The following is a 26,692-nucleotide window of genomic DNA, read 5'->3' as shown; positions in this document are numbered from 1 at the left end:
CTTACTGACCAAACACAGTTCTATCACGGTTTGGTCACTCAGCGAGGTTGTCCCTAACCTGTATTATTACCTGGGATAAGATGTGTGGCAGCCCACAGAAAGAGAGAGAGAGAAGAGAGAGAGAGAGAGCAAGGCTGGAGCAGCTGCAAAAGAGTCGCTGACACCAACAGTTTAAAATGTTCTCCTCTAAGAAGGCTGTTCCCATGGCACGGTGGCCTAATTGCAGGTAAGTGTGCTACTGTGGGGGGGTCCAAGGTCTCATCCGTCATGCCCCCCTGGCAGGCTCTGAGCACTCTGGGGCTGGCTCTGTGCTCAGTGCTCTGTGCTCATAGTGTATTGTGGGTTGCAGGCCATCAAGCTGAATCAAGAGGAATGGAGTCCATAAACATGTCCAGTCCCCTTTCTGTCAGTAGGATGGACCCAGTAGGGTGATGCTTTGACAACAGAGGGGCATGTGCCAGGGGGCTGGTTACTTCTGTGTCTCTCCTAACTGCTAGGGCAGTGTGCAATCGTCACTTTGCTCTGAGCTGACGTGACTCTCACCACTTTAAAGCTGATACTGGTGATTTCCTGCAAGGATTGTCTCAGAACTTCCAGCCATTCCTTCTCCCCTTGTGGGTCCTCCTGGGTGCCAATGACATAAATGTCATGGGGGATGTAGTCTGCAGAGTCATCCCGGGTCTTTCCCTGCCCCTTGGAGAGAAACCAGGATGTGATCTTCTTTGGAGGAGGAGCGGCACCTTGAGCAGCAAATCCAAAAGCACAGTGAGTCAAAACACTTGCTGACAAAACCTTGAGGCTACACCGAGCCCAGGGAAAGAAGGCCACACAACCCCATGGAAGTATGCGCACACGCAGGTGGAGACAATGGACTTCATGGTCAAAGGACCATGGGCCAGGTCCTGCTTTGCACCTGGCAGAGGGGAAGCCCAGGGTGATGGAGCTGGTGCTATGTCACTTCCTTCCCAGGGAAAAGGGAGTATCAGCAGGAGCATCTCTGTGCTCTTCCAATTCCCATTTGTTGGACTGCCCAGGAAGGCCACTGCCAGCCAGCTGCCACGGGCTATTCAGATTGAGGCTGGGTCATTCCAAAGCCAGCTCCACAGCTGCAGAACCACCAAGGTGGCATAAAGCTTGCCTTTGCCCCCAGCGGTCAGCTGCCCTGAGTGCATTTGGGCTGCAGTCGAGGATCAGGGTCTATAGTTTAATCAATGGCATTAACCTATCCGCTCACATCAGTTAGGACAAATACATTTTCCCCAAATGGGAAAATAGGTTCATTGGGGGTTCCCCAGACAAAGAGCCCTCCTGTTAAAATCTCTTTCCAATCTCAAGGTGGGTGATTTCTCCTAATCACATGCAGAAATAGCTAGAATGCAATCGCTGCATACACCCTTTTTCCCCGACCATGGTCACGTTGGCATTACGGCCCTTTGCACTGCAGCAATTCAGAGGGTTCATGGTGCTCATGAGAACCTGGTCTAGAGACCCAGTTCCAAACCTGCCCCAGTGGAACACGGTCCCTGTGAGCAAAGTCCCTTATTGAGTGATTATGAGATGTGGATCCCATCAGGCCTCACATGAAAGCAGGCCAGCGTCAGAGGGTCCAGAGAAGCGTCTGGGGGAACGTATGAAGGATGAGATGAGAAGACAGCACATACCCATGTTCCAGGTTCCAATGAAGATGGTGATCATGTCAGGCTCTGGTTGTTCTGAGTGTTTATTCTTCATCTGCTGCAGAAGCTGGCAGAACCCTTCTCTTTTCTACATGCAGAGGAACAGAGATGGCTAATGAGAGGACAGTCTCTGTAACCAGAAGTGCAGCTTCCACTGAAAGAACTAGCTCAACAGGGAAGTGCTCAGAATATCTAAAAGGCATATCAGCCTTATCTCGACTGGCCTGCAGGAAGGTTTTGTGGCTTATGGATCTTTCTTAAGAGCAAAGGTGTGTTGTTAGTGCATGTTAACTAGTGTGTGCTAAAAGCCTAGTGTAGGAAAGGCTGCCCACTACTCTGATATGTATTACACTGGTTAGGATAAAGCCAACTAGGCTCCTAGTATATGATAAAGGCAGCGTGTCTTGTGTACACAGGAGTTTTCAAACCCGGAAGCAAGCATGTGTTACATCACACCCCGATACCTCCCTCTAGCCAAGGCCCCAGCAGGATTCAAGGCTGGTTAGTGATCCTGGCATAGCTGCACCAGGGCTGACACTTGCCTTTGCCAGTCACTGAGCATCCATTGAGTGGCACAGCCCTAATCTGCCTGCTTCCCTTGCTCAGGACCTCACTGGTATAGCACTCTGCTGCTCCAGACATTGCTCTTGCACTTGCTGGATATTCCGCACGATTTATCTCACCCTGCAGGGCATGTTAAATCCTGTGTGTGCCCAGCAGCGAACGCTGCTCTCAGACCCATCCTGGTGCTGCAGGGATAGGGATAAGGTAAGGAAAGATGCTGTCCTGTACCTTAGAGTCGGCGAAAACGTATTCCTTCCGCTGCGTTTTCTCTTTTTCGGTCTCCAGCACAATCACCAGCTTGTTGGGTAACTTCTGGGACTTGATGAGCTGCAGGACTAAGGAGAGGCTGGGGGTCACTGGCCCTATCCTGGCAAGAGCAAGCCTCTTCTCTGCTGGATAGAACTGGGCATGCTCCCGGAGATCCCCCATTGTGAAAACTGAGGCTCTCTGCCCTGCACAGGGAGTCCCCTGCTGACTGAGCACACGGCCAATTCTGCCTCTGAAAAAGGCATTTCTACAGAGCCTGGAGCCAAAAACATGGCAAAGATGGTTTCAGTGGCTTGAGCCCTGCAACTCGCTGGCAGCATCTGAGCTCTTTACCTCAGTGGGCCACAAGCAGCCTGCAGACCCACAGCCCCCCATTCTGTCCCCCTCCCCCACGCACCTCTCATGCACTGGGACACCAGAGCGCCTCACTTACTTGCTCCTCCCCCTCTCTCTCAGCACTTTTGGAGGAGCTGTGAACCACCGGATTCCTGCTCTGGCCCCGCTCCTGCCCTCCCTTCCCAAGCTGCAATACCATGAATCAGCTGTTCACAGTGTTAGAGATCTTGGAGCCAGGGGAGGGGGATGAAGGCATGGGGACAGAGCATGAATCAAGCACTTGGTGGTATTCTGAAAGGGCTGGTTGCAGGGGAGGAGCTGGTAAGCGTGGGGCTCCTGTGCCCCAGTGTGTGAGAGGCGTATGGGGGAGTGTGGCAGCTAGGGGGTCCACAGGATACAGGTGGAGCCTCAGTGGGCTGCAGGTGGAGCTACATGCAGCCTGTGGGCCACAGGTTGCTCACCACTGGTGAAGATGGTTTGGTCCCATGTACATCCGAAGCTAAGTAATTCTCAGCCCCAGCTATGGAAAGTCAGAGGTGGACGTTTTGTTCAAAACTATGGTCAGCAATGGATCATTTTCTTCGTGTGGATGGAGCCTGAATTGATAATTCTCCCCTGCTAATCTCTGCAGTGTTTGGAGTTAGAGGCCAGAGGGGAATCATGAAAAATAACTTTACCCCAAAGATAGTCTCTACATAAAAGAATAAACGCACACAAATCAGACATCAGAAATGGCAATATACAAAAACCCGTAGGAGAGCACTTCAATCTCCCAGGCCACGCAGTAGCAGACTTGCTATCCTACAGCAAAGAAATTTCAGGACCAGACTCCAAAGAGAAATTTCTGAGCTACAATTCATCTGCAAATTTGACGCCCTCAGCTCTGGCTTAAACAAAGACTGCAAATGGCTGGCTAAATACAGAAGCAGCTTCCCCTCCCTTGGTGTTCATACCTCCAGATCAACTGCTGGTAGTAAGCCTCACCCTTGCTGACTGAGCTACCCTTGTTATCCCCACCCTTGCTCTGGCTTATTTATACCTGGCCCTGCAGATTTCCAAGACCAGCATCTGATGAAGTGAGTCTTTGCTCACGAAAGCTCATGCTCAAAACTTTTCTGTTAGTCTATAAGGTGCCACAGGACCCTTCGTTGCTGTTACAGATCCAGACTAATATGGTACCCCTCCGATACTTTACCCTAAAGAAAATCTTTCACCACATACTTTCATAGGGACACAGAGAACCATTTAAGTTGGCCTTCACCGGACACCACTGCCACGTCTACACTGCAGGCACAAAAGCCACACAGTTATGGGATTGTGTAGATTACAGGGGCAAAAGTGGGTTGGTTTTTTTTTCTTTGGGTTTTTTTTTCACACTGTAGAAACTCTATAGTAGAGCTCCCTGAGTGACAGCAACTAAGTCAACATGAGCATTCTTCTGCCAGCCTAGCTGCATCTACACCAGGGATGAGGTGGGCATAGCTACAGTGCTCCATGGAATGGACTTTTCACAATGTTAACCTAGATTTTAAGTGCCAAGACCAGGCCAAAGCAGTAAACACAACACCCTACTGGTGCCTTGCAGTAGAACAACACTCTTAGCATGAATAACCAATATATGCTTCGGACCAAACCTTGCTCCCACTGGAATCAATGGCAAAATTGCCCTTGGGATCTGGAGGGCTAAACCAATACTTGTGACCCAGGATAAATACTTACTTTTCTTATGGTTATAGAACTTGTCTTCTGGACCATCCTTGGCTTTCTTGATGATCAGTTTCCCCATCTCCACATCTACCTTGAGGTGTATTTTGGAGGAAATTCCTAGAGAATCTGCTTTCACCTGTTGGAAAAGGGAGAGATTTTCCATAAACCATTTTTCAATTGTACCAGGAAAAGCAATTCCTAAAGCCGTGCACAGAGGAATATCCGTCTGGCCTGACTCTATCACATCGCTTGGGACAGAGAGCTTTAAGACCTGTTCCCTACTACAGTACCATACAGCACTGAGGGTCTATAGGCACTGAGAGCTAACTGTATTATCTTTACTATAATAGGGCACAGTATCCAAAAACTCAACACATGGAGACATCCCTACATTTATTGTGTTCTTCTATAGTCGGCTACGTGTTGCCGACAAAGTCCATTTACCTCAAAGGTTACAGGTGGGATGAGAGAACGCCGATGTGTTGAATCAGGACCTTCAATCAACAGTGTTTTCACCTGTAAAAAGTCATGCATATGGATATGGATTAGGTGACTCGCCACTTCACTTGAAGTGGATCAGAGAAGGGAGTTGTGAGAGCATTGCAGGATAATTCTCATTACAGAGATGGAGTTCATGGATGGTGAATGGAGCATAAATAAAGCCAGAAGCAGGTGAATGGAGGGACACAAGATAATTACACATCTCTACCTTTTCTTCAATCGCGGACAGCAAGGAGATCAGCTGATTGAGCTTCAGCACAACATTAACTGGACTGGCTTCCCCAAGCAACTGGTAAGGACAGTATTACAAAAAGAAGAAGAAGAGAGAGAACCATGAGTACCTGGCCCAGAGAAGCTCAGAACTCACATCAGCTGCCAGAAACAGCAGCTGGCAACAGTGAATATTATATCACCCAAGTCTAATATGTGATGTGATGGACCACAACACAGAATGGAACTGAACATGCAGGAAAGAGGGGCTGGGAGGACAAACTTGCAAACCTGGTGCATAGGCCAGAGGAAGCAGGACATGCAGAGGAGCTGGGTGGTGGAGACCAGAAAGACAGACTGGGGTGTTACCGGGCCCCAGGCTGAACATGCAGATTGGATTTCTGTTCTTCTGGGACAGAAGCAGTTGGATGCAGGATTGAGGTGGTTTGGTGGAAGAAGGGAAGGATTTGTTACCAAAGGACACTGCCCGTCCAGAAGAATTAGGCTGATAGAAAGACAGATCTGCAATTTGGGGCAGCAGGCAGATACAGATGAGATGTAGGAATGACCTGAGGCACCTTGCTGTTCTCTCTCTTTGGGTCAGAGGTCAGTGGACGGGACAAGGTGAAGAAGACTAAGAGTTAGCTGGATCTGTGACTAAATAACTCACTATGTGCCCTATGCACTTCAGCCAGAAACAGACTAAAGAGAACAGAAGTGTTAACTGATCATCTAAATTACCATCATGTCCAAAGCACAGAAAGCCCTCCCTGCCCCTGGCCTGTGCCTGACAGATGCTATCACTCATCCTGAGCCATCATTCCCCAATGCTTCCAGCACAACTTACTTGTGAACGTTGATGAGTACCAGAGGGCAGCTGCTGGTCAAACACCTTCTGGATGGACTCCAGGGACGGGAGTGTCCGAGACGCCTCACTGAGAATACAAAGACACATCATAGGCCGTTGCAGGCTTCTGTGGGAAACCTGGAGCATGGTCACATGCGACAACAAAAGGAGGACAAAGCAGTCCAAGTAAGTCAGCACTAAACCAGTCCATGCTATAGGTATCACTCCAGAGCTAAGATGGGTGTCTACACTGCACTAGGCGTATGTCTGAAGCCCAGGGAGACAGACTCCTGAGCTTTAGCTAGCATGGCTAAAAATAGCCCTGAAGATGTAGTAGCACAGGCATCAATATGAACATATCCCCAAGGTCCTCAGCAAGTTCCTCCAGTCCATACTGACGGCTTTGCCAATACGTTTATATTTACAGACACACCAGCTGAACTAAATCTAGCATGGGTATCCCAACCTGCACTGCAGTCACACCTCTGACTGCAGTGTAACCACACCCAGCGAAGTCAGTGCCAGCCCTGAAAGATCTGCACAGCACAGCAGGTTAGGATAACAACTAATGCACTAGCAACAGCTCATGTCAGCAGAGCTCCTTGTGGGTCTGGAAACTGAGGTTGCACTGTCCCGCCACACTCTAATTTTCAACGCAATAAGGGGACAAGTAGAGCTGGGGAGGTAAAATGAACCAGCTCTCAATCTCCTGAATTCAAATCCAGGATAGTTACAAATGCAATTGATTTAGTGAATTCAAATATGGTCCCCGAGGATGCATGTCAGTCACAAAACCATTATGTGAATTTGGCACAAAGGACAATCTCTGCTAATGACCAGCTTTAGTACTGAAAGAACAGTGTGGTACTGCAAGTCAAGGTGAACATGGAGAACAAGGCAGCATTGTGCCTAATCCATAACCAGCACTAACAATTCCCCTCACTGTCATAAGCACAAATGCATCTGTTTCTCCATCCAGTTCTCTGGGAAAGATGCTGTGATGAGCATGCACCTGCGAGCTCTGAAAATCAAGCTATTTATGTTGTTGCCTAAAACCTAACCTGGGCACCCAAGTTTGAAATTTCAGCCTTGTCAAGGTAATGCAGGAAGTCTATGGTGGAACTGGGAGCCCAGACCTCCTAAGCCCTCAGTTTTGAGCCACAAAACCGTTCTCCTTTGAACCTTTCAGTTGTCCTAACCTCCCGAAGTCTCCCATGAAGATCAGTGGGCCCTCGTCCAGGCCCTATCAGAAAAGAGGTGGTATTAGGAGCACTGGGAGAAGTTCTGCAAGACAAACTAATAGGTCTATTCTGATTCACTGTGCAGCACACACTACACAGTTAGCAGCAACCACAGAAAACCTGCCACATGGCTGTTTCTTATGGGAGAATGACCCTCACTTAGACTCTTCACCATAAAGTGCAGTTTAATGTAACACCCAGGTCAGGCTTGGGGAAATATGCTGAAGGGTATTTACGGGTATTTGTGCTCACCAAAACCACAAAGTGGTTTTAATTGCATTCACACCTCTTTTGTTTTCCTCCTTTGAACAGCTGTATGAGTAAAATTTTATTGATGAGAATCTTCACAGGAAATGTCACAATCACTTGTGACCATCTGTATTTGCTTAAGTATTGGGGCCACAAATGCTTGAGTGACCATCTTAAAAGCTTGTGGGAGTCATGCAGAGAGCAGAAATGGTGCCATGTCATTTAGGTGACCGACCAGGTAGTGCATTACGGAGTGACTGCCTGAAAAAACAGGCAGGCTGACCAGTTCTCAGGTAACTTGGACTTTGACATATGTCCACCCCGAGCCCTTTAAGGAATTTTGAATGAGGAACACCTCCCCACACTTTTACAGGGAGCTCTGTGTCTGCGCTGGCATGATGTTTCCTGAAATAGTAACAGAGGGAGCAAGTTTTCCTCAGCTCCCAGAGCATTCCCCTGATTAAGGAAATATCTGGGAGAGGTTCAGCCATGGTCTTGGCAGCCTCCCTGACTCTGCCTATATGCCATTGACCCCTCCCAGGCTTTTGAGGCCTGGGAGATCCTGGAGGCCAATAGCAGCTGGTGCAGTTGAAAAACACCTTCAGACTGCTGTAGTTCAAGCCAGGGGCGGGCCCTCTGCTGAGCAGCCGAAGGAGCAGGGGAGCTGGTAGCCCTTTGCCCTGCTCCTCCTCAGTAGATTGGTTAGTCCAGCTTTGCCCATTACTGAGCTTTAAGCAATCTTCTCCCCCTCCACTGCAGACACGCAGTTCCAGAAAACATCTCCTTTCCTTCAGGCGGACATTCGCAGTCACAGCTTGCCCACGCTCTGCTGCCAGGACAGGCACGCATGAGCTAGTGGACGTGAAAGGAAAGTGCTGCAGCATCCTCTGGGTCTGACGAGAGCTACCTCGGGGTCTGTGTGCAGTGCTGATGTCACTATATGGGTGCCAGGACATTAGAGAGACCAGGTGAGGCAGGGGGAGGGTTGGTAATATCTTTTACTGGACCAACTTCTGCTGGTGCAAGAGATAAGCTTGTGAACTGACACAGAGCTCTGCCTGAGGTCACCGGAAGAAGAGCTGTTAATTCTTTCACCAGCAGAAGCTGTTCCAGAAAAAGATATTGCCTCCTCTCTTGAGGGAGCGGAGCCAGTGCTTTGTGTACACCATTTTGATTTTTCCTCAGCAGCTGCTGTGACTCTCTCTGCTACTGTCCACTACCCAGGGAAAAGGCAAGACAAGGAAAGGTGGGCATTTCCTGGGTGCCTAGTAACAGCAGGGCTTATGAGGGGCATTCTCCCATCCCTCGGGGCTCTCTGCACACTGTCTGTGACTCGGCTGAGGCAGGCCGTAGGCTTGATAGGCCCCCACAGGCAGGAGCCTGGTTGCCTTCCTACTGTTGACAGACTGGGAATCTCAAGCCAGAGAGAGAGTCTAGTAGACCCTTAGTGATGGAGCTCCCCAGCTCCCCACACACAGCAGCAGTTGCTAGCACAAAGCGTGTTTATTTAGGATAGGGTAAAAGTAGTAGGGCTAAGGCAGTCGGATTCTTCAGCACACTCACACCTATCATTCACCTTCCTCAACCACAGTCTCCACGCGTATTGAAGGGTCAAGAAAGGAAAAACGGAAGAAAAACTGAAAGAAGACCATCCCCTGCCTGCCTGAGCACCTGCAACAGTGACCTGCCTTCCTGAGTTCCTTATCTCCTGTGTCTCCTGTTCCTGTGGCATCCTTCTACCTCCTCTCCGTCCATCAAGAATATGGTTGAATCTCTCCACTCCGGCCCCCTCAGAGAGAATTTGCCAAACCACAGGAGGTCAATATTATCTAGTAGCATTTCCAACACTCCCACTGCTTACTGGGATCTGAGAAGGCATTTAAGGGTAAGTTACAGCTAAATAACAGCACAGAACATGGAGAGACAGGACTGGTGGGTACAAACAAACTTTATGGGACTACGGGAAACTTGTTCACACCCATGATAAGTGGTCATCCAGCTAACTAAAATCTGCCAGACTGCAGATATTGCCAGACAAGAGAGTGCTGGACTAGAGAGGTTTGACCTATAGTAAAACCCCTCTCTATTGTATTTTGCCCAGCTTCTATTTGTATTTGGTGTTCCGGCTTAATACCACTGTTTGCTTTGACAACCGAACTTTTGTTTGGTAGTCTAAGGTGTCCTTGCTATTAGCTAGTTTTGGTATTGTATAAAATAAAGCTGCTTGTTGGACCCAGCCATCCTATTGTGTCCTTCATATTTGACTGCTACCTGGTAACAAAGATACAGGAGAGGTGGAGAACCTGAACTTGGGTCTTTGCTCAACATTTCCACCCCTAAGCTATGTGAGACTAGAGGGGGCTAGGGAGGGACATCAGGCTACCAAAGATGGGGCGTAAGTGCCAATCTAGTCTGTGTGATTTGCAGTCCCCCCCGCCCACCCATAGGCTTTGTGAAAATAATAAAAGGCCCCAAATCCAGTTAAGAAAAAGAAAACACAGATGTCTGAGAAGCAGCCTGAGGACAAGCTGCAGATTTCAGGCTGAATCCTTCAGTGCAGCTGGGAACGTAGATGAGATGAATGAGACCTAAAATTAGGTAATGCCACTGAATAAATTAAATTTCAGCATCTTGACAGGGGAATTCAGCTTGAGAAGCTGAAAGCTATTACAGAGATTAAGGAATTGGATGGGATATACCAAATCCATTCCACTTGCAAACAGCAAGACAGCTCAATGGACTGGTTTTAAAAGTCTATTATCTTAGCAACAAAAACTGCGTACATGAACAGAACTTGATCCAAAGCCCACTGAAATCAGTTAGGAGTTTTTCTATTGACTTCATTAGATTTTGGATCAGGTCCCTCCCATAAGAAAGAGTCCTGTATTTCCATGTGGGAAATTGCATATGCAAATTGGGCAATTATGCATATAAATAGCCATCTCCGTGCTGTGAACTATTGCCCATAAAAAGAATTGCAGTTTGGTGCTCACCACCTATTGCACAGGTCTTTGAAAATCTGCCCAGTGAGACCAATTGTATTAAGATGTCATTAGTTCCCAGGATAACAACAGCTTCATCCATAAGTATATGCTGCTAAAGAAGGGGTGGTGCTAATCATCTGTCAGGGCAACTCCTCTGATGTCAGTGAACTTTCACCCACAGAGAATTTGGCACATTAATATTTAAAGTGGGCACTAGATGTTCTGTGCCTTCTCACTACAGGTGTTATAAAGGGATGCTGAAGAGCAGCCTTGATGCTTGAGAAAATTTGATATCAGTAGGGTTTCTTCTTTAAGACGTTCTAGTCTCCTTTAAGGGTGAAGAGGGGTATAAAAACCTGGAGAGCACAGAGCAGAGCTCCCTTCTGGAAAGAGCCAGCCTGCCCTTCACTGGAATACCAGCACTGCCCCATCTGAGACAGTTTAGCAAGGGAAAACATTCGGCATGACTTTGCTGACTGTGGGATGCCATTTTTCAGGGTCTGATAATACTGAGTACATGGGACCTTCCTCTCCGTGCTTGTAGAGAACTGAAACCCAGCCGAGGGGGTACAGAAAAGGAAGTGTTGGTTATGCAGCATCATACTCCACCCACTTCCAGACCAATTTAGAGCCCCTCCTGTGGAGGGCTGGAGTCAGGCCTATGCAGCAGAGGAAATCACACTGTGCCAAAGCCTCAGCTGGTGTAACGTGAATAACTCCAGTCATTTCAACTGAGCCACATCAATTTATACCAGCTGAGGGTAGCTCCATTCACAAGGTGGAGTTCAATTAATCGATAGTAACTCTCGGGCGCACTTGCCTATATTTTCGACCTTTCCCCTAATTTGTGGGGGGAGGGGCGCTCCAGAGGCTGGAGGGGCTGTACCCCACCAGAACCACCCCACAGGATCCTTGCTGTCAATAAGCTGGTGTGGGACAGGGTGCCATGGGCCCCTCAGGCGGACTGGTGGTACAGGCCTCACTGTCAGTGGTCAGGCTTCTGGCTGCTCTCTTGGGATATGAGGGCTGAGCCCCTTTTCAGAGGAAGGTTTGGAGAGAGGAAGCCTGAGGAGCAATCGGATCCCTACTGACGGGGCACTGGAGATTTTGCTGGGATTGGGTCAGTCTGGGCTCAGGATAGGGAGAAACAGAAACCATACTACAGCAGGAGCCTGTTTCTCCACTCACTCTACATGAGCTGTGTTTGCTGATATGAGCTGTCACTCCAGGTTCTCACTGCTGTATCCAAGAAGGGAGTCAAGGTTTTTGGAGAGACTAGCCATACAGCAATGTGTGTTTTTATTTCTTCATACAACTTGATAATTCTGGAGGTGCCATTTTTATCTCCTCCTAAACTATTCAGAGTTAATCCTTTTAATGCCCTTTGGCTTTGTTTTTTCCTTAAAAAAGCGTAAAGAAAATACTCTGTTATTACCCTCAGGAAAAGCTTCACAGCTACAACAGTGTCTTTCAGGCACATCTAATGTCCCAAGGACAAAACCTCATGTGGTGTAAATTTGAACCTCACTGAAGCTTCAGCATCTGGCTCCTGTCCTTTGACCCCACAGCCGTGAATCTTTCTACATGTTTTTAAAGATAAGCAGTTTTGCTATGCTGGAAATATAGGTTCATAATTCAAATGGCACCAGCCTTTGACTACAGCGTCCAGTTACCTGAACAGCCCTTTGCAGAGCACCGTGAGCAGTTTCTTCAGCTGGGGGAGACTGCTGGAGCCTGTCTGCACCATCTCAAAGTCGCTGGTGATGTGAACTCGCAGATAATCCTGGATGAACTTCAGGTGTTCCTCGGAAATACTGTGAAAGAAGATTGATGTGAGTAAAGAAACCAGCTTCCCCCTTGCTGTCCCCAACCATCAGGCAGCTGAATTTTGTCTAAGTCAGAAACCTCCACAGCTAAGACATACTCCTTTGTGGTATGCCTTGTTCTTTAATGTCAACATTCCCTTTTAAATCACGTGTGCACGGCTCAGGGGGAGGGGAATGGAATACTTAGATTTTGCCTGAGGATATCCTACAGCAGTAGGGTGAACCCTGCCCTCGTGTGGGAGATAAGGGCTTGCAGTGGTGATGGAGAGGGGGCTACAGGTTGGAGCAGAAAGGAAAGGCTGGCGGCTGGCGGCTGGCGGCTGGCGCTAGCAGCCTGGCAGCGTTGAAGGAGCCAGGACCTTCGCTCACGTCTCTGTGCCTGACTCCTTCTTTGAACCTTCTGCCTCAGGCAAAGCCTGGTTAGCAGAGGGCTGGGCCACAGGCTCCAGTTGGGTCCCTGATGGGTGGAGATGGGTTGGGGCAGCCAACACAACCCACCGCACTCCTGGCTCACAGACACGAGTCCTGATTTTTAACTCTGAGGATCTGGTCACCCGATGTCACCAGCTTCCTCCAACGCTTGATAGGGTGTCCAGATTCAACACAATGTCTTTAAACAGCCACTTGCCTATGTGGGGCCAGCCCCTCAATGGGCGCAAATCAGTGTAACCCCATTGAAAACAATGGAGACTTGACAATTTGCACATGTTAAGGATCTGGCCCACTGTGGCAGGGCAGCTGGCCTGCACTGGGGGAACAAGGGCGAAACCCAGCTCTGGGAGATGACTGAGCCTGTGAAGCCATCATCTGAGGCAAGTAGCTGCCAACGAGGGCCCAGCTGAGGCCGTATAAGTAGGGGCTCCAGGAGCAAAGCAGATACCACTCTTGCTCCAGCTGAGGAGCAGGAGGGACCTGGCTGGGAGGGAAGCTGCAGAGGCTTCCTGAGGCAGAGCAGTGCTGGGGAAAGGCAGGCAGAGCTGGGGAGCTCTGGCCTGAGCCCACTTCCAGGCTGCAGGGCTGGAGACAAGGCCTGAGGGTATTAGAGCTGCAGGGAGGCAGCGCGGGCAGGAGAAGGCAGCCGGTCCATCCCCCATCAATGAGTGGCCATTTCAGACAGCAGTTTGCCCCGAGGCAGAGGCTAGATGATGACTGGCAGTGCGTGGGTGAGACAAGATGGGTATAGAGGATTGGGGTTCCCTAGGAGTGTGCCCTGAGAATGTGGGGCGCTGCCACAGGGCAGTACGCTGAGAGAAGAGAACCGTGGTCTGTGAGGGATGTGGGTTGGTTACAAGTGATAGAGAATGAACAGGTCACAGCAGGCAAGATATCAGCCAGGAGAGGACACTCCAGAGGCTGGATAGAGCTAATTCCCAAGCAACAAGCAGGAGGCACCACCGTAGTGTGGCACAAGCAGTTGTACCCACGATCTCTATTACAACCTCTGTGATTTAGGCACTTGGTTACTATTCTAGCCTCTTTCTGACATTACGGCAGGGAGTCGCTCTGTGGGGGCAGTCAGCACATGGTGCACTTCTGTGCCAGAGCAGGAGCACTACCTTAAAGATCAGTCACCGTACCACTTTCAGGGATATGGACCTGATTCTGACCTTCCCTTACTAGTGTAAAGCAGGAATAACTCCTCTGAAGTCCCTGGAGTTACCCTCGGGAAAAATGAACGTGAGATTAGATGCAGGCCTCACAGCCTTTTCTCCCCTTTCCCACCACAGAGTACGCTACATAGCTGTGATACCAGCGACACCTTTTCTAAACGTAACACCTCAACGACGCGCGAGAGGGATTCAACGTCTCTTCTCCTGACCTGCTCATTGCTGGTCTGTACTTGTTTCTGAGGGCAGGAGTGGGGAGTGAACTGCCAGCTCTCACCTGCTGGTGTCCTGGCACTGCAGCCGCTGCAGAAGTGTCTCCGAAAGGGAGAGTTTGTTGACATCTGCCACCTTGGCATTTTCATTCAAAGGAGATGTTTCTTTGGTCTCGCTTGTCGGGAGTGGCCCCAAGAAGGTCCGTGGGGGTAATATGGGTGGGGTTGGTAGAGTGTCTGACATGAAAGAAGGGAAACAAAATAATGTTAGCAACTGGCCTAGTCCATTGGCCTCCCATTCTGACCCACAATAGAGGCTGCATCACAGTGGCAGTCAATGCAAAATCCATCCAGATCAACTGGCCTCCAGCTGCTGAGCTGAAAAGATTTGAACTTCATCAGACCAGAATTTGATACCAACAAGAATTGAATCGTGATCCCACTGAACTCAGACATGTGATGTACTGGACTGAACTGGGGGCACTAAATCCAGAACACACAAGGAATAATTCTGGTCCTGCCACTGGCTTGCGGAGTAGACTTGGTCGAGTCATTTAAACTTCCCAGCCACTGTGAAAAATTAATTACCATTTGTGCAGTGCTTTGACATGTTTATGTGCTGCCTCATGGCTATATATCATTATTATTACTGGACTGTCAGTGGACTGGGGCGATGCCCAGGAGGTGTACAGGAGCTACGTCCCAGCCACACATGACCAGACAGACACATGGATTTAACTTCAATGAACAGTAATTGAACCTAGTTCAGGATAAGTGGGGTTAGTAGTCCTCATTCTAGTTCATAACATAAAAAGTGCTGGGCGCTGATGTGATTGGAAGTGTCTGTGTCCACAGGACTCTAGTGTCTGAGTTCCTGCATTTTCACCCTGGGCAGTGTCTGGAGACACATGTTGGGGAAAACACAAACAGACAACTAAAAAGAGTAAATGTGTCCAGAAGAAGGAAATAGTAACGAATGTTAACTGCAAATAAACCCCACCCATTTGCTGCAGTGTGGTGACTTGCACAGCCTCCCTTGTCACTGAGCTGAAAACTCCCTCCGTTTCCCAGTTTAACCCTACCCCCATCCCCTCCTGTCAAGCCATGCCATGCCATTCAGTTGGCTAGCGCTTGTTTCTTTGGGGGGAAGTGGCCACAACAGTATTTAACCCAATGAGCTTTCCCTTTGTTAACAATCCCCCATCACATTGTAACACACACAGTACTTGGCTGTTCTTAAAAAACAGAGAGTGATGCTTATTTTCCTGATGAGACTGGTCCATAGCTCCTGTGCTCATTGTGACCGGCAAAGGGGAAGGAATATTGAGCAACAGCACTACTGATTGGTGCTGCTGTTCGATCAATATCGTGGTGCTTAGATACCACAGTGATCGGGGACTTAATAATGAAATGTATACGACAGAGACATCCTCTAAGCTGGGGGTGGTGATTCCTTTGTCTGTCAGTTCTGTCACAGAAAACAATCAATTGGGGGGCCACACACTGCCCCATGAAGGGCCGGGGAGCAGAGGCTTGGGGCACTGTGTGTCTGCAGTTGATCAGTGGAACAGTGGAGCTAAGGCAGGCTCCCTGCCTGCCCTGACCCTGTAAACAACTGTCATGTCCAGCCCCTAGGTAGAGGGCTCAGGCAACTCTGCCTGGCAGGCACTGTCCATGCCTGCAGGCACTGCCCCTGCATTTGCCTCTGGCTGGCAACCATGTGGTTTCTGGCCAATGGCAGCTGAGGAACTGGCACTGGAGGCTGGGGTAGCACATGGAGCTTCCCTGATCTCCCCAGTGCCTGGGGCCTGCAAGGTATGCCAGGACTTTGATCCACAGCTTGGAGATATGCCACAGGCTGGATGAAATTAAGCAGCATGTGTCAGTGGTTCTCCGTGCCTGCTCTAGGCTTCCATGTGGTTCCAGAATGAGAGTACCGGAGCACCTTACAGAGCTGAATGGGATGGTGCTGACTGGCCTAACCAAAAGCCACATTTTCATTTCTCCTCTCCCAGGGGCAAGCAGAGTGGATACAGCTTCTAATTTCACTTCCTGCTCTTCTTGCCCTCCTCTGCATTCTGAGAGGCCGGGGAGATTCACAGAACTGGCTCGAAAATCAGAAGACAACTCACAAAAATTTTGCAAAGCATTGGGTCAGGTTTTCATTGAAATTTCACTCTGGTCAACATTTTCTAGAGATCAGTAAGATTGTGCTTGTGCATGTGTGCACGTTCACTGTGCCAAAGACATTTCATCCTGAAGATAAGCAGGTTGATGGTCGTGCTCAGCATTTCTACACAAACAAAAAAAGAGAAGACGGACAGCTGGGGACTCGGGCCCCTGGGTTCAAGTACGTGCTGTGAAGCCTACAAACCCTGGGTGGGTGCTCAGGAACTGTGTGAGCGGATTAGCAGAAGAAAAGCAGCCGTTTCTCCTCTGGAACCTTGTCTGGTTTCTGATGGTATTTCATCAGAGCAACATAATCCCACGGAAAGCTGAGATTTCAAGGAATCAGAACAGTCTAATAAAAAGAATGACTAGTCAAAATGGTTTTGATCAGCTCTGTATGGAACCCCGAATGCTGCAGACAGCCCCTAGAATCCCAGCCCAAGTAACTTTACTTTCACCTCTCTTTTTGAGGGGAGACCCACTCAGTAATGCAGCAATCCTTCCCCCCATCTTCCAGGCCAAAGTTCCCCTGAAGAACTGACCCGTGATGGCAAGCCTCAAAGCTGCAGGCGCGTGAGTCCACCTAGTCTGAGTGGTATGGAACACGAACCTTCCCAAGACAGCAGAAAGCAGAGCTAATGTGCCTCTGCCCAGAATGCAATTCATTCCCAGGGAGTGTGTATATTAAGATGGGGGCAGCCAACACAACCCACTACTTGATGCTGCACTTAGTGCAGGACAAAATCATTTGAAGCAGCTGACAAAACAAACCGAAAGTGCAAGTAAACGGAACAGATACTATATACCAGAGACATTCTGTCCCCAGCTCCAGGAAGCTGTACGTGGCACCATGGCATAGCTGCAACAATCATTGGCCTGACAATTCTTGCAGAGGGTCTTGTCTGAGGACATGGTGCATGCAAAACAAGGCGGCTAGCATGGCTGTCCTGAGCTGCGGGATGGAAATGGATGCAGATGGATTCCATGATTTCCTATCTGTCTTAAACGTGACAAATTGAGGTCAGCCATCCTCATGCCACCTCCTTCCTCATCCTCAGCCATAAGGAAATCCAACAAACAAAAATGACAGTGGACGCCTCAAATTCTTTAGATCAGGAAACCCACCATGGATGCTGGGGACATAGTACTTGCAATGCTAAAAGAGGAGGCAAGGGCCAGATCCAGCACAGCTTCTCATCCAACTGTCTGTGATGCGGAGTAAAGTAACACTCACTGTGGCAGCTAAGTGCCCTCGGCAGGTTCATAAAAGCTGATGTCCACACAGCAATGTAAGCCTAGGGTTAATGACCTTCATTTGGCTGACCCATGTCAGGGAACGCTGGGCTTGAGCATCTGACACCCAGGGCAAATTCAAGTGGTGGTGCAGCAGGGTTACTTGGCCTTAGCCTCAAGCTCAAAGGGGGCCTCAGATTTGAACCCTTGTAAATTTGGGGACATTTGGTAAGTTCTACAACTTGTTGCTATGAGCACAGGCTGTCTTAGGAGAATGTTTGTTACAAAAAAAAAAAAAATCCAGTTATGTCTCACTCTCTTTTTTGGTGCCTGATTTTGTTTCCATGTCATCAGTTTTTATTTTTATTGTGGCTAGGAGCCTCCAAACCTGGAAGTGGCCATGGACCTCTCTGGACCTCTGGGAGAGCCTGATCTACATTGCATTTGAATCCTAGATTAAGAATATTCTGAGCCCCGCTCAGAACTGGGGCTTTTGCATCCAGACTGCAATTCACAGACCCAATTCACAGTAACCTTCTACCGGAGTGCCTAGCGTGCTCTTCTTCCCCCCTGAATGTTGACACTCTAGCCCTACAAAGCTGTGTCTACACGTGCACGCTACTTCGAAGTAGCGGCACTAACTTTGAAATAGCGCCCGTCACGGCTACACGCGCCGGGCGCTATTTCGAAGTTAACTTCGACGTTAGGCGGCAAGACGTCGAAGTCGCTAACCTCATGAGGGGATCGGAATAGCGCCCTACTTCGACGTTCAACGTCGAGGTAGGGACCGTGTAGACGATCCGCGTCCCGCAACGTCGAAATTGTGGGGTCCTCCATGGCAGCCATCAGCTGGGGGGTTGAGAGACGCTGTCTCTCCAGCCCCTGCAGGGCTCTATGGTCACCGTGGGCAGCAGCCCTTAGCCCAGGGCTTCTGGCTGGTGCTGCTGCAGCGGGGGATTCATGCTGCATGCACAGGGTCTGCAACTCGTTGTCGGCTCTGTGTATCTTGTGCTGTTTAGTGCAAGTGTGTCTGGGAGGGGCCCTTTAAGGGAGCGGCTGGCTGTTGAGTCCGCCCTGTGACCCTGTCTGCAGCTGTGCCTGGCACCCTTATTTCGATGTGTGCTACTGTGGCGTGTAGACGTTCCCTCGCAGCGCCTATTTCGATGTGGTGCTGCGCAACGTCGATGTTGAACATCGACGTTGCCAGCCCTGGAGGACGTGTAGACGTTATTCATCGAAATAGCCTATTTCGATGTCGCCACATCGAAATAGGCTACTTCGATGTAGGCTTCACGTGTAGACGTAGCCCAAGTGTGCTGTGCTGTGGGAAAACTCTTCTGCCTGCTTCCTAGCTGTGACAGTGTTGTAGATGGGACTCAGCTGCCCAAAAGGACAGAGTGCACCAAAATCTGGCTGTGGAAGCAATTTTCTTTGCAAAAAAGGTTTTTCTGATGTGTCTGTATGGAAAACCCGGCAGGCTCTTTGATAGTGTGCTTGCAGACTGGTGTTCAGCAGACAATGGGTTAATGTGAAGCTGAGGTGCTCCTAGGGCTGTGCAAAAAGGAAAGCAATAGGGCCCAGGCCCAAGGGCCCAGCTCAACACAGACTCAGACACTCCAGCACTACAAGGCCCAGAGACCCTTGGTACAAACCCTGGATTAACACAACCGATGTGTGGACACAAGGGGGTTAGGCTGGAGTTGGGGCTTACATTGCTGTATAGACCTACCAAAAGGGGCCTAGTTTTCTGGGGTGCTGAACACCCACATCTGATGCAGTCAATAGGCATTGCAGAGCGTTAGCATTGCTGAGAATCAAGCTGAGAGACTCAAAAAAGCCCCTGACAAGTCTCCCATCATCTCTGGCATGCACCCAGTTTGTTTCATTCCCTGGTCTGAACTGTCTGAACCGCCCACCTCGCCCCTGCATTTCTTACCCACGTCCTCCTCTGGTTCATCTGCTGCCTCCTCCTCTTCCCGCTGGACGGGATACTTAAGGTGCCATACCAGACCCATGTTCTCCTTCTTGTAAAACTCTATCAGTTCGTCTAAGTTGTCGAAGTACTTCACTGGAACACCCTCCGATGCCTGAAACAACCCACAGAACACAGATGTGGGTGAACATGACTGAAGATTGTTCCCACCAACCACAGAAATGTTGCTTCTCAGTGCAAGCAAACCAAAGACAGGGAAAAAAAGATCAGCTGCTAGTGCCCAGAGAAAGCCAGGCCAGCTTTCGGTGCTCCCGGACCACAGGCTTACACAGTACAAACACAGGCACACACAGCCCAGCCAGTGTCACAAAACCAGTGACCTCAAACACTCGGTGAAGCCAAGTGGAAGAGATCCCACTTCTATTGTTGTTTAATTTTACAGCATGTTTGGCATCAGAGCTCTGTACAAGTGGAAATTGTAAAGGATCTTTGTGTACTCTCTTTTTTACTAAGAGCAAGGACAACATTTTACTTTGGTTGCATCTGGTCAGAATCTCCCCTCACTTTTGGATTGCAAAAAAACCATTGTCAAATGTACTTCTTGGTATCCCTTCCAGTATTCAGATAACTGCACAGAGTTAGGCTCCAATGACATGGACCAGCAAACCACTGGAATTTTAAAATTTCAAGGTCAAACTTCTGATACTTGAGTGCCTCCAGTTATTTTTCCAAGCCCACCTTTATGCATTTAAATCAAGTGTCCTGAGTCTCAGAGGTGCATCAGCTGCAATCTTGTGCTTATCAGCTGGATCGCCAAAAGGGTTATCCCTGGTTTTAAAAAGTCTGATTGTATTCGGAAGGAAATGTTAAAGTGCTCAAGTCCCACAAAGATGAAGGTGACTCCCAGCTCCAGCTGATGCTTAGCTATTATGGAGGTATCCACTATGTAAGCTGGGTTGCTATTTAAGGAAGAACAGGGAAGGCTAGGAGTACACATTTCATTTTCCAGCCATCTATTCAGCATGTGCTGCACAAATAGTGCTGTGAGCAACCTTGTCAACAGAGTGGGGGCTACAGGTGGAGTCCCAGTGGGCCACATACCGCTCACAGGCCACAGGTTGCCCACCATTGTTCCAGAGCCATCAAATCCCCGACAAATAGCAACACATAAGCATGTTCAATACAAATGTTAACCACCAGTCCAGATGCTTTTCACGATCTATTCTTCCTGGTGCAAATACAGTTCTCATTTGTCCTGTTACACAGCCATGGGAGATTGTGGGTTTTCTGAGAGCGAAGTGAAAGCATAACAAGCCCATGCACATCCCCGTAGTTGGGCCTGATGCAGGTGGAAGTGAGTAGCCCGTGTAGATGGTTTCCAGCTCCATCAGTACATGAGCAACATAGATTTGCAAACACAGGCACTGTGAGCACTCAATAGCATCAGAAGCAGGAACATCCTGAGGATTTGCTGAGTACTGTTAAACCGGTGCCCCTACACCCCATGGCAGCCTAGGGGTGGGGAAACAGACAATTTTTTTAGAGATGTGATTTTATAATCTTCAGCAACACACTAATGAAATATTTTAAAGCCAATTTTAAGCTAAGTTCCTGTTGACTAAGGCAGGGGTGAGCAAACTTTTTATGTCGGGCCCGACTTTTCATCCCTGCAATTATCAGGGGCCCCCCAACCTGTCTAATGCAATCCAAACTGATGGAAATTTTGGCAGCTGAAAGAAAATAAGTACGTAGAATGTAAAATCTTTCTTTTGGTATATAAATGTAAATACACAGACATAAAAAGGTACCAAATTTCAACATTTTTAAAGGATGGATGAGCCTGAGATCCAGCAGCTGATTGTGCTGCACCCCCATTTAAGAAATTTCACACATCTGCAAAGGGTCCCCCCCCTTGCTCACCCCTGGACTAAGGGTAAGTCTACTCTTACACTACATAGTGTTGTTGCTAAAAGTCAGCACATGTGACTGTTGGCACTTCTGCCAACAAAATACTTATGCCCCCCTGTGTGGGTTTTGCTTTGTTGGCAGGAGAGTGCTCCTACTGATAAAGCAACACTTATATTTTCATTTGCTGCAGCAAGACTTTGTTGTTTATGAGGGCCGAGGGGTTAAGTGGCAGTGAACGATAAAACTTTTGTCAATCAAGTGCAAGTGTAGACAAATCCTAACATGGTAAATTCAGAAACTCACAGTATGTACCGGGGGTTAGCAAATGCCTGTCAAATGAGTTCGTTAGCTTTTGAATGGTTTTTGCACACGATCAGTGTTCTGCTAATAGCTCTGGCAGGCTTTTTCACTTTGAAGTCAACTAAATCCTCTTCAAAACAAGCAGAGCCACGAAATGGGTAGATAGATGGGTGGACATTAAGACCCAGTGGTGCCCCAGATTTTCAGGTGCCCTGTGCAGCTGTGTATTTTGTGTATGGGTAAAGACTGCCCTGAACAGCAGACCGTGGTTGTGCTAGTGGGAAGCAAGCCCAGAGTTATTCTGGCTGATCAGCTCCAGGCTTGACATGATTTATTCTTTTAGGCATAAAACTTTACCTCCATCTGAAACAAATTCCTACAGAGCCTCAGTCTGGACTGCCTCAGACTGTTGGTGGTGGCAGCACATTAATCTAGTTTTCAAACTTTAGATTTTATCATCATTAACCTACATGAGCTTTCCATCCAAATTCTATCAAACCCTCCTCATCATAAGTTGTAGGCGTGGCTTTTAACAAACCCATTTGGTCACACTTGGTAGCATTTATTTAGTTATATTCAGTCAAGAGCAAATTAAACACATAGGACCAAACACAGGAAATTCTAGCAGAAACAGTGGTACAAACCCCAACAAGCAGAATGACCTCACCATGTGTCAAGCAGTGGGGCTCTTTTCTGGCTTGTTGGAGAACAAGTGTTGCCCCTTTAAGGATTACAGAGCCACAGAGTTACCTGTTATGTGACAGGCATCTCCGTACCAGGTCAGTTCCCATCCCCCCAGAGGCAACAAGGAAGAGTAGGGAGGTTACTTGTGCCAGGATCAGGGAACTTTTTTTGAACCCCAGAAAAATCAGTTGGGGGCCACACACAGAAGGAAAGCAAAAACCAAAAAAAAAAAAAAACCAAAAAACCAAAACCAACCCCAATAAACCCCAAAACCCCCTCCTGTCCAGCATGCCTCTGCACTCTGCTTGCTTCAGACAGGGAAGGAGCAAGGGGTCTTGCCCCACTGCCAAACGCTCCCTGCTCTGGCCACCCAACTGTGCACACCTGCATGCAGGATGTGGGGCAGTAAGTAGTGTCCAGCTTGGCACTGCAGCTCTACACGGCTGCAAAACCCTGCATAGGCCAGATTAAATGGTGCTCTGGCTCATAGACTATATGTTCCCCACCTTGGATGTGCCCTTTGCTGTACAGTAAAAGCCCTATTTCAGATGCACCTTGAGAGAATCCCAGCCTCATAGAACCCGCCTCTTAATTCTTCTGAGAGAATGAGACTGTAGCCCGGAAAAGAGGGCAGCAGTGTTTTCAAAGTCCAACAAACACATCTGAAAGACATATTTTCCCTATCAAAACAAATCAGCAGTCCTGTAGCACTTTAAAGACTAACGAAATAATTTATTAAGTGATGAGCTTTCGTGGGGCAGACCCACTTCTTCAGACCTGGAGACAGTGCTGTGCTGGAAATGGCATGATGGTTTTATAGCACAGAGATACAAAAAAATGGAAATAAAAACTGACAAATCAGCTACATAGGACAGAAGAGGGGTGAAGGGAGGGAGGAGCAGAGAGACTTACTAATAGTAAGTGTCCCTCCTGAGATGGCTACGAATATCAAAGATGTGGAAACTGTCTTTGTAATGTGTTAATGAGTAACAGAGAGGTAGCCATGTTAGTCTGTATTCTAATAAAACTAACTAGCAGTCATGTAGCATTTTAAAGACTAACAAAATCACCTAATAAATTATTTTGTTAGTCTTTAAAGTGTTCCGTGACTGCTGGTTTGTTTTATTGTAATTCCTCAAGTAATTGCTACCTCTGTTTAGGCCAAGTGTCGAGTTTGAGCATAAACTGCAGTTGACATGTTTCCCTTTGTACTCTGCTGTTGAAGTCTGTTGTAAGATGTATGTTCTCAGGTCTTTAACAGTATGGCCCCGTCCACTGAAACGCTCACTGACAGGTTTATATGTGTTCAGATTCCTAATGCCTGCTTTGTGTCCATTCATTCTTTGGTGAAGTGATTGTCCAGTCTGCCCAATGTACATAGCATATTTTCCCTAGTGTATCTTTTTAAAAAGCACATAGGGAAACTCACACACAGAACATTATCAGGTGCTTTTGTGAATTCAGTCGGAAAGATTGGCCTACATGGAGGTTCCTGCGTTCTGTGGTATTTATTACAAGGACATAGTGGAAAGTGTCACTTTCAGCACAAAACACAGGGTTCCGGCTCACATATAAGCTGTGTCTACATGAGCCCCTTCCTTTCAGAAGGGGCATGTTAATGAGCGGGTTTGAAAGATGTTAATGAGGCGCTGCCATGAATATGCAGTGCCTAATTAGCATAATGGCAGCCGCAGCAATTCGAAAGGCTTTTGAATCGTGCGCTGCCCGTGGAGATGGGGACCTTCTGAAAGGACCCGCCAGTCTTTGAAAGCCCCTTCTTCCTAACACCAGAGAGACGGCTGAGAGCAGGCAAAGGTGGGAAGATTCACACCTAGGGGTGCCAGATTTCTGGAAAATTTATGCGGACAGGCAGCCCTGCCCATGGGATGCCCAGCCAGCGCTGCCTCTTCTGCATGAGATTTCCAAAAACCGGGGCAGTGGGGGGCGGGGACCGTGGCAGCCCAGTGGCTGGAGGCTGGCTGCGGTGCAGAGCCCTGCCTGGCAGTGCCAGCTGTGGGATCCCCGGCTGCGGCAGGGATTCTGCAGCCCTGGGCTGGAAACTGGCTGTGATGTGGAGCCCTGCTGGCACCATCAGCCGCAGGATCCCTGGCCAGGGAGTCCCAGATTTCAGCTGGCAGCCTTGCAGGACATTTTTGTATAAATGTGGGACACGAGACTGCTGATTGAAATCAGGGAGTGTCCCACACATTGTGGGATGTCTGGCAACCCTATTCACACCCCGGGGTACGTTGTGAAGTCGAGCTCTGTGTAGACAGTCCTGTGACAGAACCCTCCCCCCGCACACTTTATGGGAAATGGGTTGTGAAGGCAAATATGCATAAATCGGAGATGCTTTGAAGGAAGTGTGTCATGTGACATGTCATTGAAGGGTATAACCTGCTGGACCTGTAAATCCTAATTCTGTGCATGGATCGTTTTTGTAGTTGAAGTACTGTCTGCATATTTGTGTTCCAAATGTTTGTCTTTGCAAAGACCTCACCAGGAGGTATGGCTACCCTCTTGTGAGAGTGTGGCTTGGGAGGGGACAGCAGTACTTTGCCAACAAATCTCCTTCAATGGGCGGCAAGCCACATCTGAGGAACTTGGCTGTAAACATGCAATCCAGCAGACAGGCAATAGCTAATTGCATTAAAAGGGCATGGATAGGTGACCTGCCCAAGTGACAATCTCCATCTTGGAGTACACTCCAGCAATGGAATTCCCTCCACCGGAGTATGGTATAAAAAGGACCCTGAGGTTCCTCCATCTTTTGTCTTCCACCTGCCTTGGAAATTGCCTGACACACCCTAAGCGAGGCAGAGAAATTTACTGGGGACCCAGGTCAGTATCAGATCATTTCTGACCTGAAGAAGTCGTGGGATGTAAAGGCAGCTGTTTAGGGTAAGAATTCACAAGTAACTGGATTTTAGGACAATAGCATTAGCAATACATTTTTCTCTTTTCTTTGATTTGGTTACTCATTTTTGATGATTTTCCTGCCCCCATTTCCCTCACCTGAAATAAGCAAACAGAAAATAACAAACCAGTGACCACCTTTGTCTGCTCTCTAGTCACCACACTTAGAATACACTTAAAATTGCTACCAGCATACAAACACCCAGCTGTGCGCATCACCCCGCACTTGCTTGATGGGCTGTGGTCACAGAAGACCCCTTGGGATGTTCCCTGTTCTGCCTGCACACCGCGCCTCAACCACATTTCCTCCACAGGAGCACCAGAGGTGGGGAGAGGGGTCTGTGGGCAGAATGGGTGGGGAGGGACACCCGTGTGCTCTGGCCCAGGACCCTACAACCTCCTAACCCTTCTCTATGCCCAGCCCTTGGAGTGAAAGGAAACAGCCTCCCTAAGTATACACTCTGGCACTACAGACAGGAGGGTGCTGACTGGAGCATGCACCCTCAGTTTTATAGCAAGACGTCTGCAAAGAATTGAGCATCTGGTCTGAACAGCTGAAAAGACACAGCAAAAACTGTTATAAGAAAAAGGAGAACCAGAGAGATTCACCGCCTGTGGTCTGCCCATTGTCTGACCACAAACACGGGGTCTGGCACAGCAACCAATCACAACAGTCAGCTTCAATCTGCTGGAGAGTAAAGAAAACCACCACTGCTGCAGAATTCACCCCCCTCGCCCCCCAGCAACCCACTGCCCCAAACTTCCACGTAGCAGTTTTACCATGTAAGGAGCAATACTATTTGCAAATCCTCCAAAAGGATGAAGACCATGATCGACAACAGAACTCTCTACGCTGGAGGTAAAGCTTGTTCGAGGACAGTCTTTGATTCCCTGAGGAAAACAAACCTCAAACCTCCCCACGTTCCATGCCAAATACAAAGTGTATTTATCTGGCCAGGCTTCTCTCCAATCAATTGTGGGCTACCCTACTGAATATCCCAAAATGACTCAGCGTATATCTGTTGCAGTACAGAGCACTGACTTCACACATGAACCAATGCAAAGCAATTTCCCAGATACTGATGGCTCTGGAACTCACGAGGATGTTGACTTGTTGTTCATTGACAGGATTTTCATTATCCAGATTTTTTTTTTCTCTCAGGAAAATTTATTCCTAGAACTGGTCTTTCATCAGACTGGTGTTCTACTGCACATCGCAAGAGGTGCATATGTTAAATAAATCCCTACCACACAAGACACACCAGTGCACGTACTTCTAGTCATGTTTCATGCATAACTTGAAGGAGCTCAGATACCATGCT

The 26,692-nt window shown here is 48.4% G+C and overlaps 1 protein-coding gene across 1 annotated transcript in view; it reads right to left on the bottom strand.

Moving 5' to 3' along the window:
* Positions 1-26,692, bottom strand: part of INPP5D (inositol polyphosphate-5-phosphatase D) — an 87,815-nt gene that overhangs the window by 23,383 nt on the left and 37,740 nt on the right. The window contains exons 3-12 of the mRNA XM_075003852.1: positions 19,566-19,716; positions 14,293-14,464; positions 12,256-12,396; positions 6,109-6,196; positions 5,260-5,340; positions 4,995-5,066; positions 4,563-4,686; positions 2,469-2,575; positions 1,662-1,764; positions 544-740 (exon numbers count right to left, since the gene is read on the bottom strand). Coding sequence (XP_074859953.1) covers positions 544-740; positions 1,662-1,764; positions 2,469-2,575; positions 4,563-4,686; positions 4,995-5,066; positions 5,260-5,340; positions 6,109-6,196; positions 12,256-12,396; positions 14,293-14,464; positions 19,566-19,716 — 1,236 coding nt within the window. The remainder of the gene's footprint in view (positions 1-543; positions 741-1,661; positions 1,765-2,468; positions 2,576-4,562; positions 4,687-4,994; positions 5,067-5,259; positions 5,341-6,108; positions 6,197-12,255; positions 12,397-14,292; positions 14,465-19,565; positions 19,717-26,692) is intronic.

The sequence above is a fragment of the Carettochelys insculpta genome, chromosome 10 (genome assembly GCF_033958435.1).
Source record: "Carettochelys insculpta isolate YL-2023 chromosome 10, ASM3395843v1, whole genome shotgun sequence".
In the NCBI taxonomy this organism is placed as follows: domain Eukaryota; kingdom Metazoa; phylum Chordata; order Testudines; family Carettochelyidae; genus Carettochelys; species Carettochelys insculpta.
Note: the sequence above shows the minus strand (reverse complement) of the source record. Positions and strands in the feature narration are given on the sequence as shown.